Consider the following 17,822-nt stretch of genomic DNA (forward strand, 5'->3'; position numbering starts at 1 on the left):
ATGGAAAAGTAACCAATTAATATACTCATGGGGGACTCTCATGGGCCAAAAACTTAGTTACAAAGGAGAGGAAAACCCATTTTTAAATGCAGACATCAGATTCCCATTCCCAAACCATAAAACAATAAAACCTAAAGGATTTATCTAAACTTTACCCTACTTACAGATAGTGAAGAGTCTTTTCTTGGAGAGAGACATGTTGTCTATCCCCCTCAATATCTGGAAGGAGACTGACACAGACACTAAGGAGGGAAAACCCAAAAATTCCTTTGTCTCAGTTTGCAATCCCTATCTGCATTTCTATTGGCTGACTGCTACCTGGCTAGGTACAGTTAACCCCTTAGTCCCCTGGCTGCTGGCTCACCTGCATGGTCATGACAATATCATATTTCACATGTTGGTGGTTTTCAAGAAATATTTGAAGCTAGCAAGAGTTGTGATATCAACAGGTTCCCTCTGATTTGGTTTGGGCAGGATATCTTGCAGGATTAGAATAGCAAAGGCAATGGTACAGTGGTAGATTCAGTTTTCTGCAGACATGGAGGGTACCAGCTTGCTTTCCTATTCTGCTGGTCCAGCATGCTTTTTAGTAATCTGTAGATAAATAATGTCCAAAAAGGGGAAGGTGAAGTAATTACATTAAAAATCATTATTTTGTGGCTCTTGAATGTTAATATTTATTTTCATTTCTCTATTTTTTCATGCCAACATGTAACTGTACTCAGAGACTTTAAATTCTCTTATTTACATCTTTTTTTTTTCTTTTTACTTAGAAATACTGGTACAAATGGAATTGTGTGCCTCCAAATTTTGCCTACTTTTCATAAACAATTCTAATGTAACTGAGTTGCATAAAATAGGATTCACCTCTGCACAGTGATATGAAGCCTGGGAAACTTCTTCAAGAATCGACAATTCCTATTAATAAAACTATTGCTGACTGTAAATGAGTTCTGCTCAGAAAACAGTATAAAATACCAGATATAGCAGGTGGATTTGACCAACAAGGAGATTGAGTTCTTGGATATTGGGGAGAATATTGGTTAACAGTAGTAAGGGCAATTATTAGTGAGTCAGAATCAGTAATTACTAGGAATGCTGAAATGTTTGTAATTAACTGTGTAACCACTGAAAATTTCATTGGTTACATTGTCACACAGAGGGTTGGGGCAACAGCCAGCTCCCAGGAGCTGGTGCACACTGGGAACCAGTTATCAACTCTTGTTCTTCCATTACTTTGAAAAGCCGGCTCCCAGCATGCACTACCTCCCCGCGGCCACCCCACTCCTGGGAAACCAGCTGCTGCCCCATGCTGCTGCCTCTGATATAGAGGCAGCAGCATAGGGGTAGTAGGTGGCTCCCCAAAAGCTGGTGTGTACAGCGAGCCAGCTTTTAAAAGCCATGGGAGAACAAGAGTTGAAAGTACGAGAGATTTTCTGTGGGCTTTTCAGCATAAGTATAGAAGGAATAATAAGAACTATGACTCAAAAGCATAACTTGTCTCAGAAGCAAGTAATAAAGGATTCTGTGGCAATGTGCAGGTTCACAGGCAGGATCTGGTTTTGGTTTCTGCATGGAAATCAGGATTTGAGACCCTGACAACAGTCCATTTGGGATTTGCAGGAGGGAACTGCTAAGGAATGTGTTTTTGGGTTTGTTACTGGTTATGATGGTGTTGAGGACAAAATGTAGAATGTGTGTACTAAAGCTAATTAATATCATGAAGTGAAAGAACATTATTTATTAAGGATAAGTTTCAAAACACGAAAAAATGGCTTTATTAATATACAAGCACTTTTAACTACTCTATGAAATATTACTTTGAGAGCTGATTCTGATCAGCTTTACACCTAAATGGGAAAAAAAATCCCTTGCCTTTTACTTTTAGATTTCTAAATTGCTGAAATTAATTTTTTTTTTTTTGCCAGTTTAGTTGCAGAAATACATTAGAGCTTGGGTTCAAAATGCCAGAAAGGGAATGATTAAAATCTAAAAGATCTTTTATTGAAATTTCTGAATTCTATTAATATTAAATAATTGGAAAACATTTTTTTCACAAATTGTTTATCACACAGTAGTTAAAGAGGAAGAACATGTAGTCCCATTACAGTTGCCGATTGCTTTTGCATACTTCCAGGAGCAGTGAACAACTGTGTTAAAATACCAGGACAATTGTACAAGTCTTTAACATTTGCAGACTATCTATTCTTAGCACATTTGTGTTTTTAAGATGTTACAAAACTGATGAAAAAGTACTTACTTGGAGCAATTGTAAAAACTTATAGGACACTTCAGGAATAGGTTTATTGTTGTCACCTTCCAAGAAAGTAACTTTTTAGCCATTTTGATGGACATTTTCAAAGAGCCAAATGTCAGGTAACACTTTGGTGAATGTTAGACACTGTTAAAGTCAGTGTCTGCTTGTCATTTGTGTCTTTGAAAATCTCCACATTTTGTTCTGATCCTCCTGTGTTCTTTCCTTCTCCAACACAGTTTTGGAAATGGTAGGAACAATGACACTAAAAGGTGTGTGTTTTTTACATCATCTGCCTTTGAGTTTAAATGATTGACTGATTTGCAGTTGCCTGGTTTGCGTTTGTGGTGTAAACCTCAGGAAGTATTACATCAATTCTCTGCAGAGAATTGATGTGCTCTCTTTTTTTATTTGGGTGCAAGTCAGTGTATTAACTTTGATTCTGTATAAAAACTAAAACTATATTTGTGAATTAAATGGCCAGATGGCTTAGAAAAAAATACAGGTAATAAATTAAATGAATCCAAAATGTTGGTTGTAGTATTTGACAGTCACTTGACTTGTCTGCACTTTGATTCTCAGGTGGAAAATATTTTACTTATTTTCCATGTAGGAGTCAGGTAATACAAGTATTCAAGCCCAAGACAAAAGAAAACATTACTCTCTAGGTTAATATAACTTTAAAGAGCATTTTCTAGCTATGAAAGCTGGGAATTATCTTTGTATTTATAATTATGGTCAATAGGTGGCATTACATAATAAGAATATAAGAGTGCTTTTACAGAAATATCAACCTGCCCCCTCTCCCCAGTTAGGCAGCATAATTGAAATAAATCTATGTTTTGCTGTTTTATTTTTCATTTATTGTTTTGTAAAACAAACTAAACATTATTATTTTTATTTTTTTTACTATTTAAATTTTTTAGATATGCATTATTGGGAGTATATTTTAAAAATATTTCTACATAGGTAAGGAGGTGGTCCATGTTGTTGAGAATAGGAGATATGGCCCATAAAATACTATATTAGTTTGCAAGTGACAGTAAGAAAAATTCGTGAAATTACAGCAACTATACAAGGCGCCACACAGAGCCTGGCATCAGCTGTGCAACACTTACCCTTTGAAACGTTGCCGCAGCGTTTCAAAGCGGCAGCTTGCGTGGAGCCCGGGGTCAGCTGGGGACTCCCTAGCTGACCCCGGGCTTCCTGCAGAATTTCCACAGAACCCAGAGTCAGCTGGGGAGTCCCCAGCTGATCTTGGGTCCGTGCTGCACTGCCGCTTTGAAATGCTGCGCAGAGCTGGGGTCAGCTCAAGACTCCCCAGCTGATCCTGGGCTTTGCACGCATTTTTGCCAAGCTCAGGGTCAGTTGGGGGGTCCCCAGCTGATCCCCAGTTCCTTGAAAATACTGCACAGAGCCCGTGATCATCTGGGGAAAGTCCCGCTGACTCAGGGCTCCACGAGGGCGCTTCTGCTTTGAAATGCACAAGAACCCAATTATAGTCCTAGGAACAAATTAAACTGCCCTGTATATTGCCTTTCTTGCTGTGGGATGTTAAATTAGCCCATTTACAAAATAACACCAGTATTTGTTAATATTTAAATATACTTTTTTGGTTCTTTTTTCTTTATTTGTTAATGGTGATTAATAGGATTATGTTTAAGGGTTGGAATAATACCACTTGTTCAGTGCTTACATCATATCTCAGAGTGATAACTGGTAAACTTATAGTGAAATGTGCTATGTAAATGAGTAAAGAGTGATACTGATGTGGAACCAAGTAAGGGAGGAACATTCTTTATTCTGGTACACAGATCCACTTAACAAGTATTTCTCTTGTTATAGGGATTTTTGGCTAATCAGAAGAGAGCTGAAAACTTGAAAGATCCTTCTGTGCTGCCTGATTTGTGTTTGAGTCATGCAAATCAGCTGATGATTATGTTAACTAATCACAGAAAACTGTTGGATATTAAGCAGAAATGTACCACTGCCAAACAAGAGCTTGCAAATAATCTACAAGTCAGACTAAAGTAAGTGATGTCAGGTTTTTTTAAATATGTCATTGGAGTTTATCATTTGTCATATGAAAAGTCTTAAGTCCAGTATTTACAGATATTTTTCTGGATAATACATTTAGGTTTTTTCAGGGAGGAAATCGATGAAGATTACACATATCATATGATGTCTTTGATGTGAATCAGGCACAGTAATATGGATTAATACATGTTTTTGTACAATAGTTAACACTATTTTACTTAATATAAGTTGGTGAAAACATTTCAAGGAATGGTCAAAAAATGCACAAAATGTCTCATGTGACTTATGTTAAACAATTATGTTGATTTTGGTGCTTTAAATGTGGAGTAGTTCTTTCAGAATACATGTCTTAAACAGAATATTTTTCAGTAGTTTGTGATAAAATAAATTAAACAGGTTAATTTGTATTTTATTTATAGTATGTTAATATAAAAATTTCATGCAATGATAGCCTAGAAAAATGAAAACATTGTCTAACATTTGTACTATGAGACACGTGCTATCCAGAACTAAATGGTGATTACTATAAATATATTCAGCTTTGTTCACTGGAAAATAAAGAATCTTGCTCCCTCTGCAGTTTTCTTGTATGTTTCAGGGCATTATCATGATGAAAAATATAAATGAAAACCAGGGCTGTCGATTACTGCAGTTATCTCAAGTGATTAACTCAAAAAATTAATTGCAATTAATCACATTGTTAAACAATAGATTACCAATTAAAATGTATTAAAGTACTTCGGATGTTTTTCTGCCTTTTCAAATATATTGATTTCTGTTACAACACAGAATACGAAGCATACAGTGCTCACTATGTAGTATTTTTTAATTACATTTATTTGCACTGTAAAAACAGTAAACAAGAGAAATAGTATTGTTCAGCTAATCTAATATAGGTACTGTAGAACAATCTATTCATCCTGGAAGCATATAATTTACAAATAGGTGTAATTTTTGTTATATAACACATAATACCAAAACAATGTAAAATGTACACATGCACTCAGTCCTATTTCTAATTCAGCTAATTGCTAAGACAAACAAGTTTGATTACAATTTGCAGGAGATTATACCTCCCACTTCCTGTTTATTGTGTCACTTGAAAGAGAGGACAGTCATTTGCATGCCATTTCTGTAGTTGGTGTTGCAAGGTATTTTTTTGTCACATATGCTAAACATTAGTATGCCCTTTCATGCTTCATTCACCATTCCAGAGGACGTGCTTCCATGCTGCTGCTGCTTGTTGTTGTGTTTAAGTGTTGTTTAAATTTGTGACTGAACTCCTTGAGGGAGAATTGTCTATCTCTTGTTCTGTTTTACCCACATTTTGTCATATGTTTAATGTTGTAACATTTTCAGATGATGACCCAGCACATGTTCATTTTAAGAACACTTTCACAGAACATTTGATTAAAGTGCAAAGAAAGTGTGAGATTCCAAAAAAAAATAGCTGCAGAACAAAATCTAAGATTTAAGTATCTGAAATGCTGTTCAGAATCTGAGAAGGGTGTGATGTGGAGCATGCTTTTAAAAATCTTAAAAAAGTAAGACTCTGATGTAGAAATTACAGTACCTGAACCCCCCCCCCCCCCCCCCCCAAAAAAAAATCAGCCTTCTTCTGGTGCCATTTGACTCATGGTGATAAAAATGAACATGTGTCAGTATGCTCTGCTTTGGATTATTATCAAGCAGAATCTATCATCAGCACGTCCTCTGGAATTGTCGTTGAAGCATGAAGGGGCATATGAATCTTTAGCGCGTCTGTCGTGTAAATATCTTCTGACATGAGCTATAGTAGTGCCATTTGAACACCTGTTCTCTCTTTCTAGTAAAATTGTAAACAAGAAACAGGCAGCATTATCTCCTGCAATTTGTAACCACGCTTGTTTGTCTGAGTGATTGTCTGAACAAGAAGTAGGACTGAGTGGACTTCAGGTTCTAAAGTTTTACATTATTTTATACTTGAAGTAATTTATTTTTTGTATGTAATTGTACATGTGTAAGTTCAACTTTCATGATAGAGATTGCTTTTTAGTACTTGTATTATATGAATTGAAAAATATGGTTTTTTACAGTTTAGGTATTTGTAAACAAAATAAATACTGTACGTTTAAGCAATGTATATTTAGTATTTTGTGTTGTAATTGAAATCAATATATTTGAAAACGTAAACATCCAAAAATATTTAAATACATTTAACAATACAATTAATTATGCAATTAGTCATGATTTTTTTAAATCACTTGACAACCCTGACAAAAACCATGTTTGGGAAGGAGTGTTAGCTTCTTTTGAGCAAATGGATATATTGTTTGAAGTGCAAATAAATAAACAGGTGACTGATCAACAGCTATGTTTTAAAAGCAACACGAAGACACCAGGGAAAAAATAATCCAGTGTACAAACTTAATTGTGATCAATATGCATCATTATAACATCCTTGTAACCTTGTTTTCCTTTTAAAACTCTGATTATCTTGCAGCTAGTGGTATGCTTTATTTTGTAGGTGGTGTTGCTTTGTGATGCTTCATGCGGACCAAGATGGAGAGAAACTACAAGCCTTGTTTCGCCTTGTAACAGAGCTGCTAGAACGAGTCAAGATCGTAGAGGCTCTCAGTAGCGTTCCTCAAATGTACTGTTTGGCTGTTGTTGAGGTTGTAAGGAGAAAAATGTTTATAAAACACTACAGGGAGGTAAAAACGTTAAATAAATTCAGCGTTCTACCTTTGTGTGATCATAGGAACTGAGTTACCATGCTAACTGTATGTTTTTCCTATTGTAGTGGGCTGGTGCTTTAATAAAAGATGGAAAACATCTATATGAAGCTGAAAAGGCAAAAAGGGAATCTTTTGGGAAATTGTTTAGTAAGTCTTTTCTTCTTTTGTAACTTGAGTAACTTTTGTTAGTCCGAGGTGCCACAGGACTACTTGTTGTTTTTAAAGTTACAGACTAACCTGGCTACCCCCTGAGACTTTTTAACCTGCTGTTGTAGTTATTTTCTATTGTTTTCAAATACCCCAACTATACAGTATTCGTTATCTTCACAGCATAGTTTGAGATTAAAAGAGCACCCAGAATAATATATGCTATAACTGATGTTCATGTAAATAAAATAACTTTAAATTGGATATGAACAAATACATTAAAAATTGAGCTACCTTTCTATTAAAATAGTGTGCCAATAAATTAGTTATCCTTGCTATATATCATATACAAAATACTGTTAGAAATTCAATTAATTTAATATTTTTGTGTTTAAAAAATCTTAAGTGATTTAACTTTGTTTATATTTTAATGCAACAGCTACTTTAAACTAATTTATATACAGGCAGTCCCCAGGTTATGTACAAGATAAGGACTGTAGGTTTGTTCTTAAGTTGAATTTATATGTAAGTCGGAACTGGTGTCCAGATTCAGCCACTGTTGAAACTGACCAGCAGCGGCTGAATCGGACACATCTCGGGCAGAGCAGCTGGGGTGCTGCTGGGTTGGTCCCGCAGCGCCGCTCCTCGGCGCTACTGGACCAACCCGGCAGAACCCCAGCTGCTCTGCCCCAGGTGTTCCCAAGTCAGCCGCTGCTGAAACTGACCAGCGGCTGATTCCAGGAAGCCCGAGGCAGAGCTGCTCTGCCCCGGGCTTCCTGTAGTCAGCAGCTGATCAGTTTCAGCAGTGGCTGACTTGGGGACGCCTGGGGCAGAGCAGCTGGGGTGCTGCTGGGTTGGTCCAGTAGCGCCGCACCTCGGTGCTGTGGGACCAACCCGGCAGCCCCCCAGCTGCTCTACCCCAGGCGTCGGTGATAAAAGCCTGGTCTGCTGGGGGGGGGGGGGGCACTAGCTGCGCCGCCCCCCCCCCCCCAGCAGACCAGGGAGACGCGGAGCGGCTTTTCTCGCCGTGGAGGACGCGGGACCGCCCAGACGCACTGCGGTCCCGCCGCCCGCATCCTCCGCGACTTTGCTCCACGTCTCCCTGGTCCGCTGGGGTCCCCCCCCCAAGCAGACCAGGGAAACGGGGAGTGGCTTTTCTCGCTGCGGAGGACGCGGGCGGCGGGACCGCCGTGGCGCGTCTCGGCGGTCTGCTGGGGGGAGGGCGCAGCTAGTTCGGGGTTCCCTCACCCCATTCGTAAGTTGGGATCCGACATAAGTCGGATCCACGTAACCCGGGGACTGCCTGTAAACTTTTAATCTTACTTTTTTGATGTTGCTTCTTAATACTCACTGGCAGAACTTGTGCTGTGCTTTACAGAAACAACAACAAAAAGTTTTTACTTGAAGAGCATTTGGGCAAACACTTGAAATAATAGGCAACAGAAGAAAAGAAAGGAAGGACAAAGTTAACCCCCCCCCCCCCCCAATAAAAAAGTGATCTTTTTTTTTTTTTTTTTTTTTTTTTTCCTCTTAAGCAGGGACAGCCTTACTATGGGCAGTATGGGTGACCATCTAGGCTGCCACAGTCAGGGTGGCCCTGTGGTCAAAAAGCAAGGAGGGGGTGGGTCTGAACTTCAAGTTCACGGAAGGGCGTATGGGACAGTGGCAGGGAAGCAGGATCTGTGGGTCGGTGGAGAGCTTGGAGAGTCAGCAGGGCTTTTGGGGTGATCAGTGGGAAGTCTGAGGAAACAGCAGGAGCAATGTGGAGATGGATGGGGAACCCAGGAAGGCATCAGGGCCCAGAGAATAGGTAGGGAGGCAAGAGAGGCAGCAGAAGTAATTGGGTGTTGGGGGTGTGTCTGAGGAGGCAACCAGAACAATGTGGGCAACGAGTGGGCACCCTGAGTGGACAGAAGTGCCAAAATACAAGTTTGACCAGGTCTCCTCTTTCTCTAACGTTGACCCACTGTGCAGCTGCTTATTGATTTATTTTGCCCCATTTTAATAAATTCAAAGCAAACAAAGTAGTAGACTAAGGAGGGATTTTGGAGGAAAACTTGAAAGAGAAAACACTTTGAAATCTAAAAGAGGATGATTTATTGGGTAAGAGGGCAACCATGAAAAAAAGTTTCGAGTTGGGGAAGGAATTCTGGCATGCTTTTTGCTCTGGAATCCTGCAGTTACTTGACACTATTATCTGTCAAAGAATGCAAATGTGTACTTGACTTCCAGAATGCAAAGGTGTTCTTAGCTTAACTTTAGTGTAACACTTATATTTATAATAGATAGTTGTGTACCATCTTTGTGGTGGGCTTGCTTGTTGTGTGCATAATTACTGAATAACCAAAGTTTGTTTCTTTGCACAGGGAAGTCTTTTTTAAGGAATCGTTTGTTTAGGGGACTTGACTCTTGGCCTCCATCATTTTGTGTATGTATTCTGTGCTATACCTTCTGCTACATTCTGTGCTATACCTTCTACTAGAGTTCTTTGAGGTGGTCAATAAACATGTGAACAAGGGGGAACCATTGGATATAGTATACATAGATTTTTAGAAAGCATTTGACAAGGTCCCTCCCCAAAGGCTGTTAAGTAAAGTAAGTTGTCATAGGATAAGAGGGGAGGGAAGGTCCTTTCGTGGATTGACAACTGGTTAAAAGACAGGAAATAAAGGGTACGAATAAATGGTAAGTTTTAAGAGTGGAGAGAGGTAATTAGTGGGGTCCCCTAAGGGTCTGTCCTGGGACTAATCTGATTCAACTTATTCATAAATGATCTACAGAAACGGGTAAAAAGTGAAGTGGCAAAATTTGCATATGATACCAAACTGCTCAATATAGTTAAGACCAAAGCAGAGTGTGAAGAGCTTAAAAAAGATCTCACCAAACTAAGTGATTGGGCAACAAAATGGCAAATAAAACTTAATGTTAATAAATATGAAGTAATGCACACTGGAAAAAATAATCCCAACTATACATACAATATGATGGGGACTAATTTGTCTGCAGCTACTCGAGACAGAGATCTTGGAGTCATTGTGGATATTTTTTTGAACGCGTCTACTCAGTGTGCAGCGGCAGTCAAAAAGCAAATAGAATGTTAGGAATCCTTAAAAAAGAGATGGAGAATAAGAGAGAAAATATCTTATTGTCTCTATATAAAACCATTGTATGCCCACATCTTGAATACTGCATACAGATGTGATCACTTCATCTCAAAATATATATTGGCATTGGAAAATGTTCAGAAAAGGGCAACAAAAATGATTAAGTGTTTGGAACAGGTCTCATATGAAGAGAGATTAAAAAGACTTGGACTTTTCAGCTTAGAAAAGAGGAGACTATGGGGGGATATGATAAAGGTCTATAAAATAATGACTGGTGTGGAAAAAGTGAAGAAGAAAAAGTTATTTACTACTTCTCACAATATAAGAACTAGGGGTCACCAAATGAAATTAATAGGCAGCTGGTTTAAAACAAAAGGAAGTTTGTCTTCACTCAGTACACAGTTACCCTGTGGAATTTCTTTCCAGAGTATGTGGTAAAGGATAGGACTTTAATACAGTTAAAAAAAGAGCTAGATTGATTCATGGAGGTTAGGTCCATCAATGGCTATTAGCCAGGTTGGGTAGGGATGGTGTCCTTAGCCTCTGTTTTTCTGGAAATGGGTGACGGGAAGGATCTTGTGATGATTACCTGTTGTGTTCCTTCCCTCTGGGGCATCTGGTATTGGCCAGTGTCGGCAGATAGGATACTAGGCTAGATGGACTGTTAGACCCAGCATGGCCATTTTTATATTCTTATATTAATAAATTTGGGACTTTTTAATGAATTTTTATAATTGTAATTTCTGTAGGAAAATAGCTATCTTGTGAAAATTCAGATATTTAAGGTAAAGTTATTTTGCAAATCTATCAGTTAATTGGCTTCCTGGATTGGACAACTTTTTTTGCAAAATGAAACAAAACAAAAATCAGTTTTCGGATATTTAAACTAAAGTAATACCAATTGAGGGAGGTTTGTTGATAGCACTTTTGAATTTTGGTATTGAGTAGCACATTTTAAGCCAGCTTGCACAGAGCCTTGAGTTCAGAATACCTGTATTGTCTCTTTGTATAGAGAATATAAAAAAAATTAAGGATGTAAACCATGTAATGGAACTTTTTATTCAGAAATGTCCATGGCCGGCAATGTGATAGCGGGGGAAGAGGCAACTTGGTACTCATCTTTTTAAAGTGAAATTAAAACTTTGTCATTTATAAATACAGATATTTTCAATAAGAAAAAATATTAAGATAATTGAAGCCAGGAGAGATCAGTATGATGATCTACTCATACTTGCATAACAGCGATTTTATTAGGTGATAAAAACAAGCAGATGGTTCCTATATTTTTCACATATTCACTGGATGGTGGAATGATACACATTTACTGTACTAAATTGTCTGAGTGGTTAGCAAATGTAATATGATTGTGAGTTGAACAGGTTTCTGCTTTGATTCAACTTGTCTGACTCTAATGATAGCATGTCTCCATGTTTCTGATCATTATGAAATGTTATATTTCTGGCTTTCTGTCCCATAAAGTGGGTATTTTTATAATAGTATCATACATAATCAAAAAGAATACCCTCTATTTTAGTATTGTAACACCTCAGGTTAATATTTAGCTGGTTATTTAACAGCACACTAAGTTTGAAGACTCTTGTCTCCCTTCCCTTCTCTTCAATTTTATATATGATATTTATAATTAAAAATGTTTAAAAAAACTGCTACTCACAATATCATAGAAAATGTTAATGAATATAATCTTAATGCTAATATACTGGAAAAGAATAAAATCTTTTAAGATAAAAAATCATTGCTGTATTAATTCACTATCGTTCCTCAGTCTTTGCCATCTTGACTACATTCATCATTTCTTGACTGTGTAAATTTTCTCTTTATATAGACACGAAAGCCTCGCAGGTTTGATAGTGAACTTCCAGATATCTCATTAACAGACTTGCAGTTTCTGCAATCTTTTTGTCCTTCAGAAGTGCAACCATTACTCAGGTAAGTGTCTTAGGCCAGGTCTACACTACGAGGTGAGGTCAAATCTATTATGGTCAATTTCTGGTCACCCCATGCAGCATTGTTGCCAAAAGGCATTTTTCCTTGATAAAATGTGCTAGTGTAAACAAAGTCTTAGTCTCAAACACTTGCGCACATCCACAGTAGGTTAGTGAAACACCCTCAACAATTATCAAAGTTGTGTGTGGCTCTTGGGTCACACAGCGGCAGTCTTCTAATGGCCAATTTTCCATCTAGGAGGGCAACCAAAGTATGTGTCCAGAAGAAGAGTTCCTGAAGAATCTAACCTCCCCAAAGTTTTCTTTCCTGTTTATTCATTGGTATTACAGACTAATTCGGCTATCCCTTTGAAGTTATTGTAACAGGAAAAACTTTAAAAACAACAAATAGTCTAGTAGCACCTTAAAGACTAACAAAATATGTAGATGGTATCCATGAGCTTTCATGGGCAAAACCCACTTCTTACAATAATACTTATTACAATAATGTTACTCAAAGAAAACTTGTTGAGCAAGCAATTTTAAAGATTAGGCAAGAGTTAACCAGATCATCTGATAATCAGTTAATCAGATTTTGTTTCCAGAGTTTGCATCCCATGGGGACCTAATGGACACATCTCTAAGGGCACATAGATAAGCTCCCCATTTTCTAAATGCATATCTCAACAATTTCAACAGAGATCTAATAATTAGGAAGAACATAAGGTCAAGCTGTAGTGCCCTGTATCCCCATCTGTATCTGTAGAAATGAGCCACTGTGGATGCAGATACACTCAGGTATCTATGCAATTACAGGGTTCTGTCAAGCTGCTCTTTCTGTGATATCCAAATGCCCTCTCCTCTTGACTTGGTCATGCTACAGCTGCTACAAAGGCCCATTTCCAGCTTGCTAACTTGGCTACTTTTAGCAATAAGCAGTAGTGGTTCAGTCAAATTTCATGGTTTGACAAAAACTCTCCACACAACAGGAACACTTTACATTTATTTTCCAACAGTTCCCATCAAAACGTTGGTCAATATTTTTTCTTTCAGATCACCATTTGTTGTTGCAGTAAGTTACTTGTATAAGAGTGCCAGACAACAAGATGTGGCATTGTTAAATTAATATGTATTGTGAATCTGTAGTGGTGAAATATATTTTGCACACACAAGCCTTGTTTAAGGCTTTAGCAGTTGTATCTTGTTTACTGCTTTATCTGTTTTTTAGTACAAACCTTGCTCCTGTATCCAACCAGATTCTGCACCCCCCCCATCCCTATCCCACTCACTGGCAGCCCTGTCCCACACACTCATTTTTGGCCCCACCTCAGAGTGTTGAGAGGCCCACAAATTCCACTAACTCTGGAACCCCAGAAGAGTTAATCCAGCCTGAGGCCTCGAACCTCAGTCCCACCTACCCTCTCCCCCATGGGGCTGGAGTGCCAGGGGAGTGAGGTGTCTCAGTTGGGGCCACATCAGTGATGCTTTGGGAGGGTGGTTTTTTTGGTTTTTTTTTTGTTTGTTTTATTTGCATCTCACTTGTGTGGTCCCCGACTGATTTTTCCAGTGGGTCAATGACCTCTGACCCAAAACAGGTTCCCTTCTTTCTCATAAATAAAGACAACACTGAAACGTGTTTTTGACATAATATTTTATTTAACAATGATGCCTGGATAACAAGCCCCCAGTTGGTGCCAAGCCCCCATCTGGCCAGAGCATCGTAACACTCTTGCACCCCAGCAGGCCCCAACCCTGAGCTTATCATACCCCAGAACCCCCTGTTCTGAACCTCTCCTCTCCAAACTCCTGCACCCCTAAATCTCCAGTCTTCTGTCACAACACTCCTGCACCATCCACACACAGCAAATTTGTGTCCTTTTCATACTCCCAATCATCCTGCCCTGAGCCCCTCCTACACTCCAACCCAGACTCCAGCACTCTCACATCCACAAGCCTGTGGCTTTCTCAGCATCCCAACCCTCCACCTGACCCAAACGCTCTCCAGCCTGGAGCCCCTTCCCTTAGCCAACATCCCCTTCTCTACCTTCTCCTGCACCCAAATCCCCTCCCAAAGCATGTACTTCTCACCCCTTCCCACACCCAAATCCCTCATTTCTGTCCCAGAACCCACATCTCCAGTCTCAACCCAGTGAGAGTAAGTAAGGGCTGAGGACAGCCAATGATGGAGAGGACGGGAACAGAGAGAGCGGGGCCTCAAGAAAGGGGTGGGGTCTCGTGGAAGGGATGGGTTAGATCTTGGCTTGCCCTGACATCTAAAAAGTGAACTTGGGTATAAAAAGGTTGGAGACTGCTAGTATAGAGGCTTGGCACAAGACATTTGCATCATGATCACAACAAATGCATCCTCCTGTCATTTTATTTACACAACATCAAGATTTGAGCTCTTAAAAATTAATATCTTTTCCCACAGCCTTATCGGCATATTTCAGGGAAAAATGTTTGTGGTGTAATAATGTTGTGTTAAATTCTGTCAGCTTTGATAGTGTACTGTAATACATAGTAAACCTTTCCAATTCATTTCTTATTATAAACTGCTGAGAAATCAGTTGTAATTCAATCTCCCTCACTTATAATGTTCATCACGTCTTAGAGTTATTGTAACGATATGTATTACTCATAAACATCTCTTGGGGAAGGGAAGGTAGCGGTAGAACATAACTTGGAATTAACCTAAAACTCCTTAGAAATATTACTTCAAATCTAAATTATTTCTTTTGTCATTTAAAAGAACATTACCCCTACTTAGTTGCTAGTGTAAAGAACCTTAAAAAAAAGTTGTTGCCTTAGTTTATTCCCTGTAAAGCTGGTAAAATAAAGAAAATCAGTCAGATAGGTTTAGATTGTTTATTGTTTCTATAAATTTAAAATCTAATTTGTGATACTGTAGAATTGAATAAATTAACATTTTAAAATACGTTCTGTTTTTGAAGGGTTCCCATACTTTGTGACTTTGAACCTCTTCACCAGCATGTACTTGCTCTACATAACCTGGTAAAAGCTGCACAAAGTTTGGATGAAATGTCACAGACTATTACAGACCTGCTGAATGAGCAAAAGGTATTTTGTTTTTACTTTAGCAAGGTTTTAAGACAAAAGAATATTTTTATAACATTTTTTAGTAGGTTGCTCATTAAATAATAATATTTTCTCCAATATCCGAAGATTAATGTGTTGGTCATGCATGTTTTTTACATAGGCCTTTAGAGAAAATTGGATCATGTGCTGCCAAATATTTTTGTATGCTAAGCTCTTCAGTGAGAGCAAAATGGTGGCATTTTGAAAAAATACGGAGGCATAACACTTCATAATTTGTTAGGATCATTCTGATCACACATCCTAATTTTTGGCCAAATTATCAAATGTCTATGTGTGCAGTGTTGCTTTTTGCCTTTTAGTTCATATTTCGATAACTGAATAGCAGAAATTTAATTTAAAAGTAGTTTACTTTTTTATTTTAAATACCTTTATTTTCTTCTGAAACAAAAGACAGTACTATGTAGCACTTTAAAGATTAACAAGATGGTTTATTAGGTGATGAGCTTTCGTGGGCCATGCCCACTTCCTCAATATAGTCTGGCCCACGAAAGCTCATCACCTAATAAACCATCTTGTTAGTCTTTAAAGTGCCACATAGTTCTGTCTTTTGTTTCAGCTACACCAGACTAACACAACTGCATCTCTGTCTTTATTTTCTTCTGTTATTTTTTATTCTTTCCTTTTCGGCCTGAGTTGATAGCAATTATTTGGGTCTTTGATGGGTTGTTTCCATTAGGATAAATTAATTGCACAAATCCGGTATTTCTTTGGTGCAGCCCAGATCATTCACAAAGAATGTACACAAAGACTTGTTTCTCTTAATTGCTAGAAACAAGCACCAAGAGTGCCTTTTCAGTGAGTCCAAAGAGCTCTGTCCTTCTGCTCTCCCCTCAAAGCACCATCACAACTTTTCTCTCCTTCTACATCTATTGCACACTTCGTTAAGCAATCTTTAGTTCTTTTGCCTGCATCTAATTTCAGAGAAACACCTCAGACATACTAGTTTTGCCCTGCTGAGGCATGGCCATCATCCCAATGCAGTTTAAGACTTTCAGTCCCTAACAGACTTATCCCAAACAGAAAGAAAATAAATGCTTTTAACACATTTAAAAAATAAAGGAGTTTAACTGTTTGCTTATTTATATAGTATTTTCTATTAGTACATTTTCACATTACCAACCAAAATGAATTTTACTACCATTCAAATCTTCTTGGAGTTTCCTTTTCTGACCTGGTTTCCTTTCAGCCAAATAGGAAGTAGTTGCTTTCAGCAGGGTTCTTGAACATAGTCTTATCATTTCTATGGATTCTGCTGACTGAGGCACTTGCTTCTGTTCTAATTGGAATCTGTGATTATTGCAATTCTTCCAACCTCAGCTCCCACAGCTATGTTTTCAGGGTCAAGCTGAGGTTCTAACTCCCTGTTAATGTCTCATACACTCCTTATAATGACTTTGGATTTGTTTGTATGCTTTTATGCACCATTTCATGTATATGTCTCAGAATGTGTGCCTACCATGGTTTATCAACTGTTCTTACCCTCTCTTTTCCTAGGGCTGTGAAAAGAGACCAGGCCCCCTTGTTAAGTTTCACCATTTAATTTATGATGTAAAGTCTTTTCATTTTATCAAATGCTCCCCTGATAAAATGAGCAGGGCATGAGCTTTTCCCAATATTAGATTGTAGGGTTTCTACATCTCTTTGTTCCTCTTCAGGAACAACACCGTACAAGAGGTTTGCTGGGTTCCTTAACTTATACCAAAACATGAAGAGTGCTAACATAAACTGAAATTCTGCAAACTGTCAAAAAGAAGGGACTGTTCTGGTCCTAATCCTTTGGGGTGCTGTTTTATAGAGGTTTAATGGAACATTTTACACCATCCCATCAAATTTGTGGTGGTATTGCCATTTTTGTAGTGTCCTTCAGCAAGTGAGACACTACAAAAATTTATTTTCTCCCTTGGTCTGTTTGTATCTCCCTGTTACCAAATCTGGTGAAGAATTCTTTTATCAGACCCTCTACTACCATCATGATCTCTTGGTTTCTTATTAGGTAAATTTCATGCCACTTTGTAAAGTATTCCAGGGTTTCCATCAAATATTGAATATCAGCCTTTGTCACAGGCAAAGGGCCGAACCTCATCAAAAGCACTTCATTGATAAACCCATGAGATAATGCTGCTGGGGGAGGGGCGGGGGCTCTCCCTATCTTAGTTGGATCTTTCTCAGCACTACAGTTCCTGCACCAGTCTACATTCCCCAACAGAAATTATTTTAGTTTGGCAAAGGGTTTTTTTTAAATGCAAAATAAGCAGTAGTCTTAGAATGACATCACAACCTCAGTACCTCATTTTTCAAGGTATCTGGTATAACTAGTTGACCATTTTTCCTGTCTCCAGTACAATATTTAATCTTTAAATTCCAAGTTCTCTCATGGTGACCAGAAACCTTTTACTGTGGCATTCTGAGGAGATGATACATTCCAAGGTGTCTTCATTTGCCATTTGGTTTTTCCAGTTTCTCACCATTTTTACATTATGATCCTTTCTTTCAGAGACCCTTA

At 38.3% G+C, this 17,822-nt stretch overlaps 1 protein-coding gene across 6 annotated transcripts in view; it reads left to right on the forward strand.

The window, feature by feature from the left end:
* RB1CC1 (RB1 inducible coiled-coil 1) overlaps positions 1-17,822 on the forward strand; it is a 162,448-nt gene that overhangs the window by 77,178 nt on the left and 67,448 nt on the right. For all 6 annotated transcript variants that reach the window (XM_075920708.2, XM_075920707.2, XM_089776257.1 and 3 more), the window contains 6 exons: positions 4,100-4,284; positions 6,798-6,984; positions 7,074-7,155; positions 9,522-9,583; positions 12,103-12,206; positions 15,154-15,280. In XM_075920708.2, coding sequence (XP_075776823.1) covers positions 4,100-4,284; positions 6,798-6,984; positions 7,074-7,155; positions 9,522-9,583; positions 12,103-12,206; positions 15,154-15,280 — 747 coding nt within the window. The remainder of the gene's footprint in view (positions 1-4,099; positions 4,285-6,797; positions 6,985-7,073; positions 7,156-9,521; positions 9,584-12,102; positions 12,207-15,153; positions 15,281-17,822) is intronic.

Source organism: Pelodiscus sinensis, chromosome 2 (genome assembly GCF_052426305.1).
Source record: "Pelodiscus sinensis isolate ZL-2025 chromosome 2, ASM5242630v1, whole genome shotgun sequence".
Taxonomy (NCBI): domain Eukaryota; kingdom Metazoa; phylum Chordata; order Testudines; family Trionychidae; genus Pelodiscus; species Pelodiscus sinensis.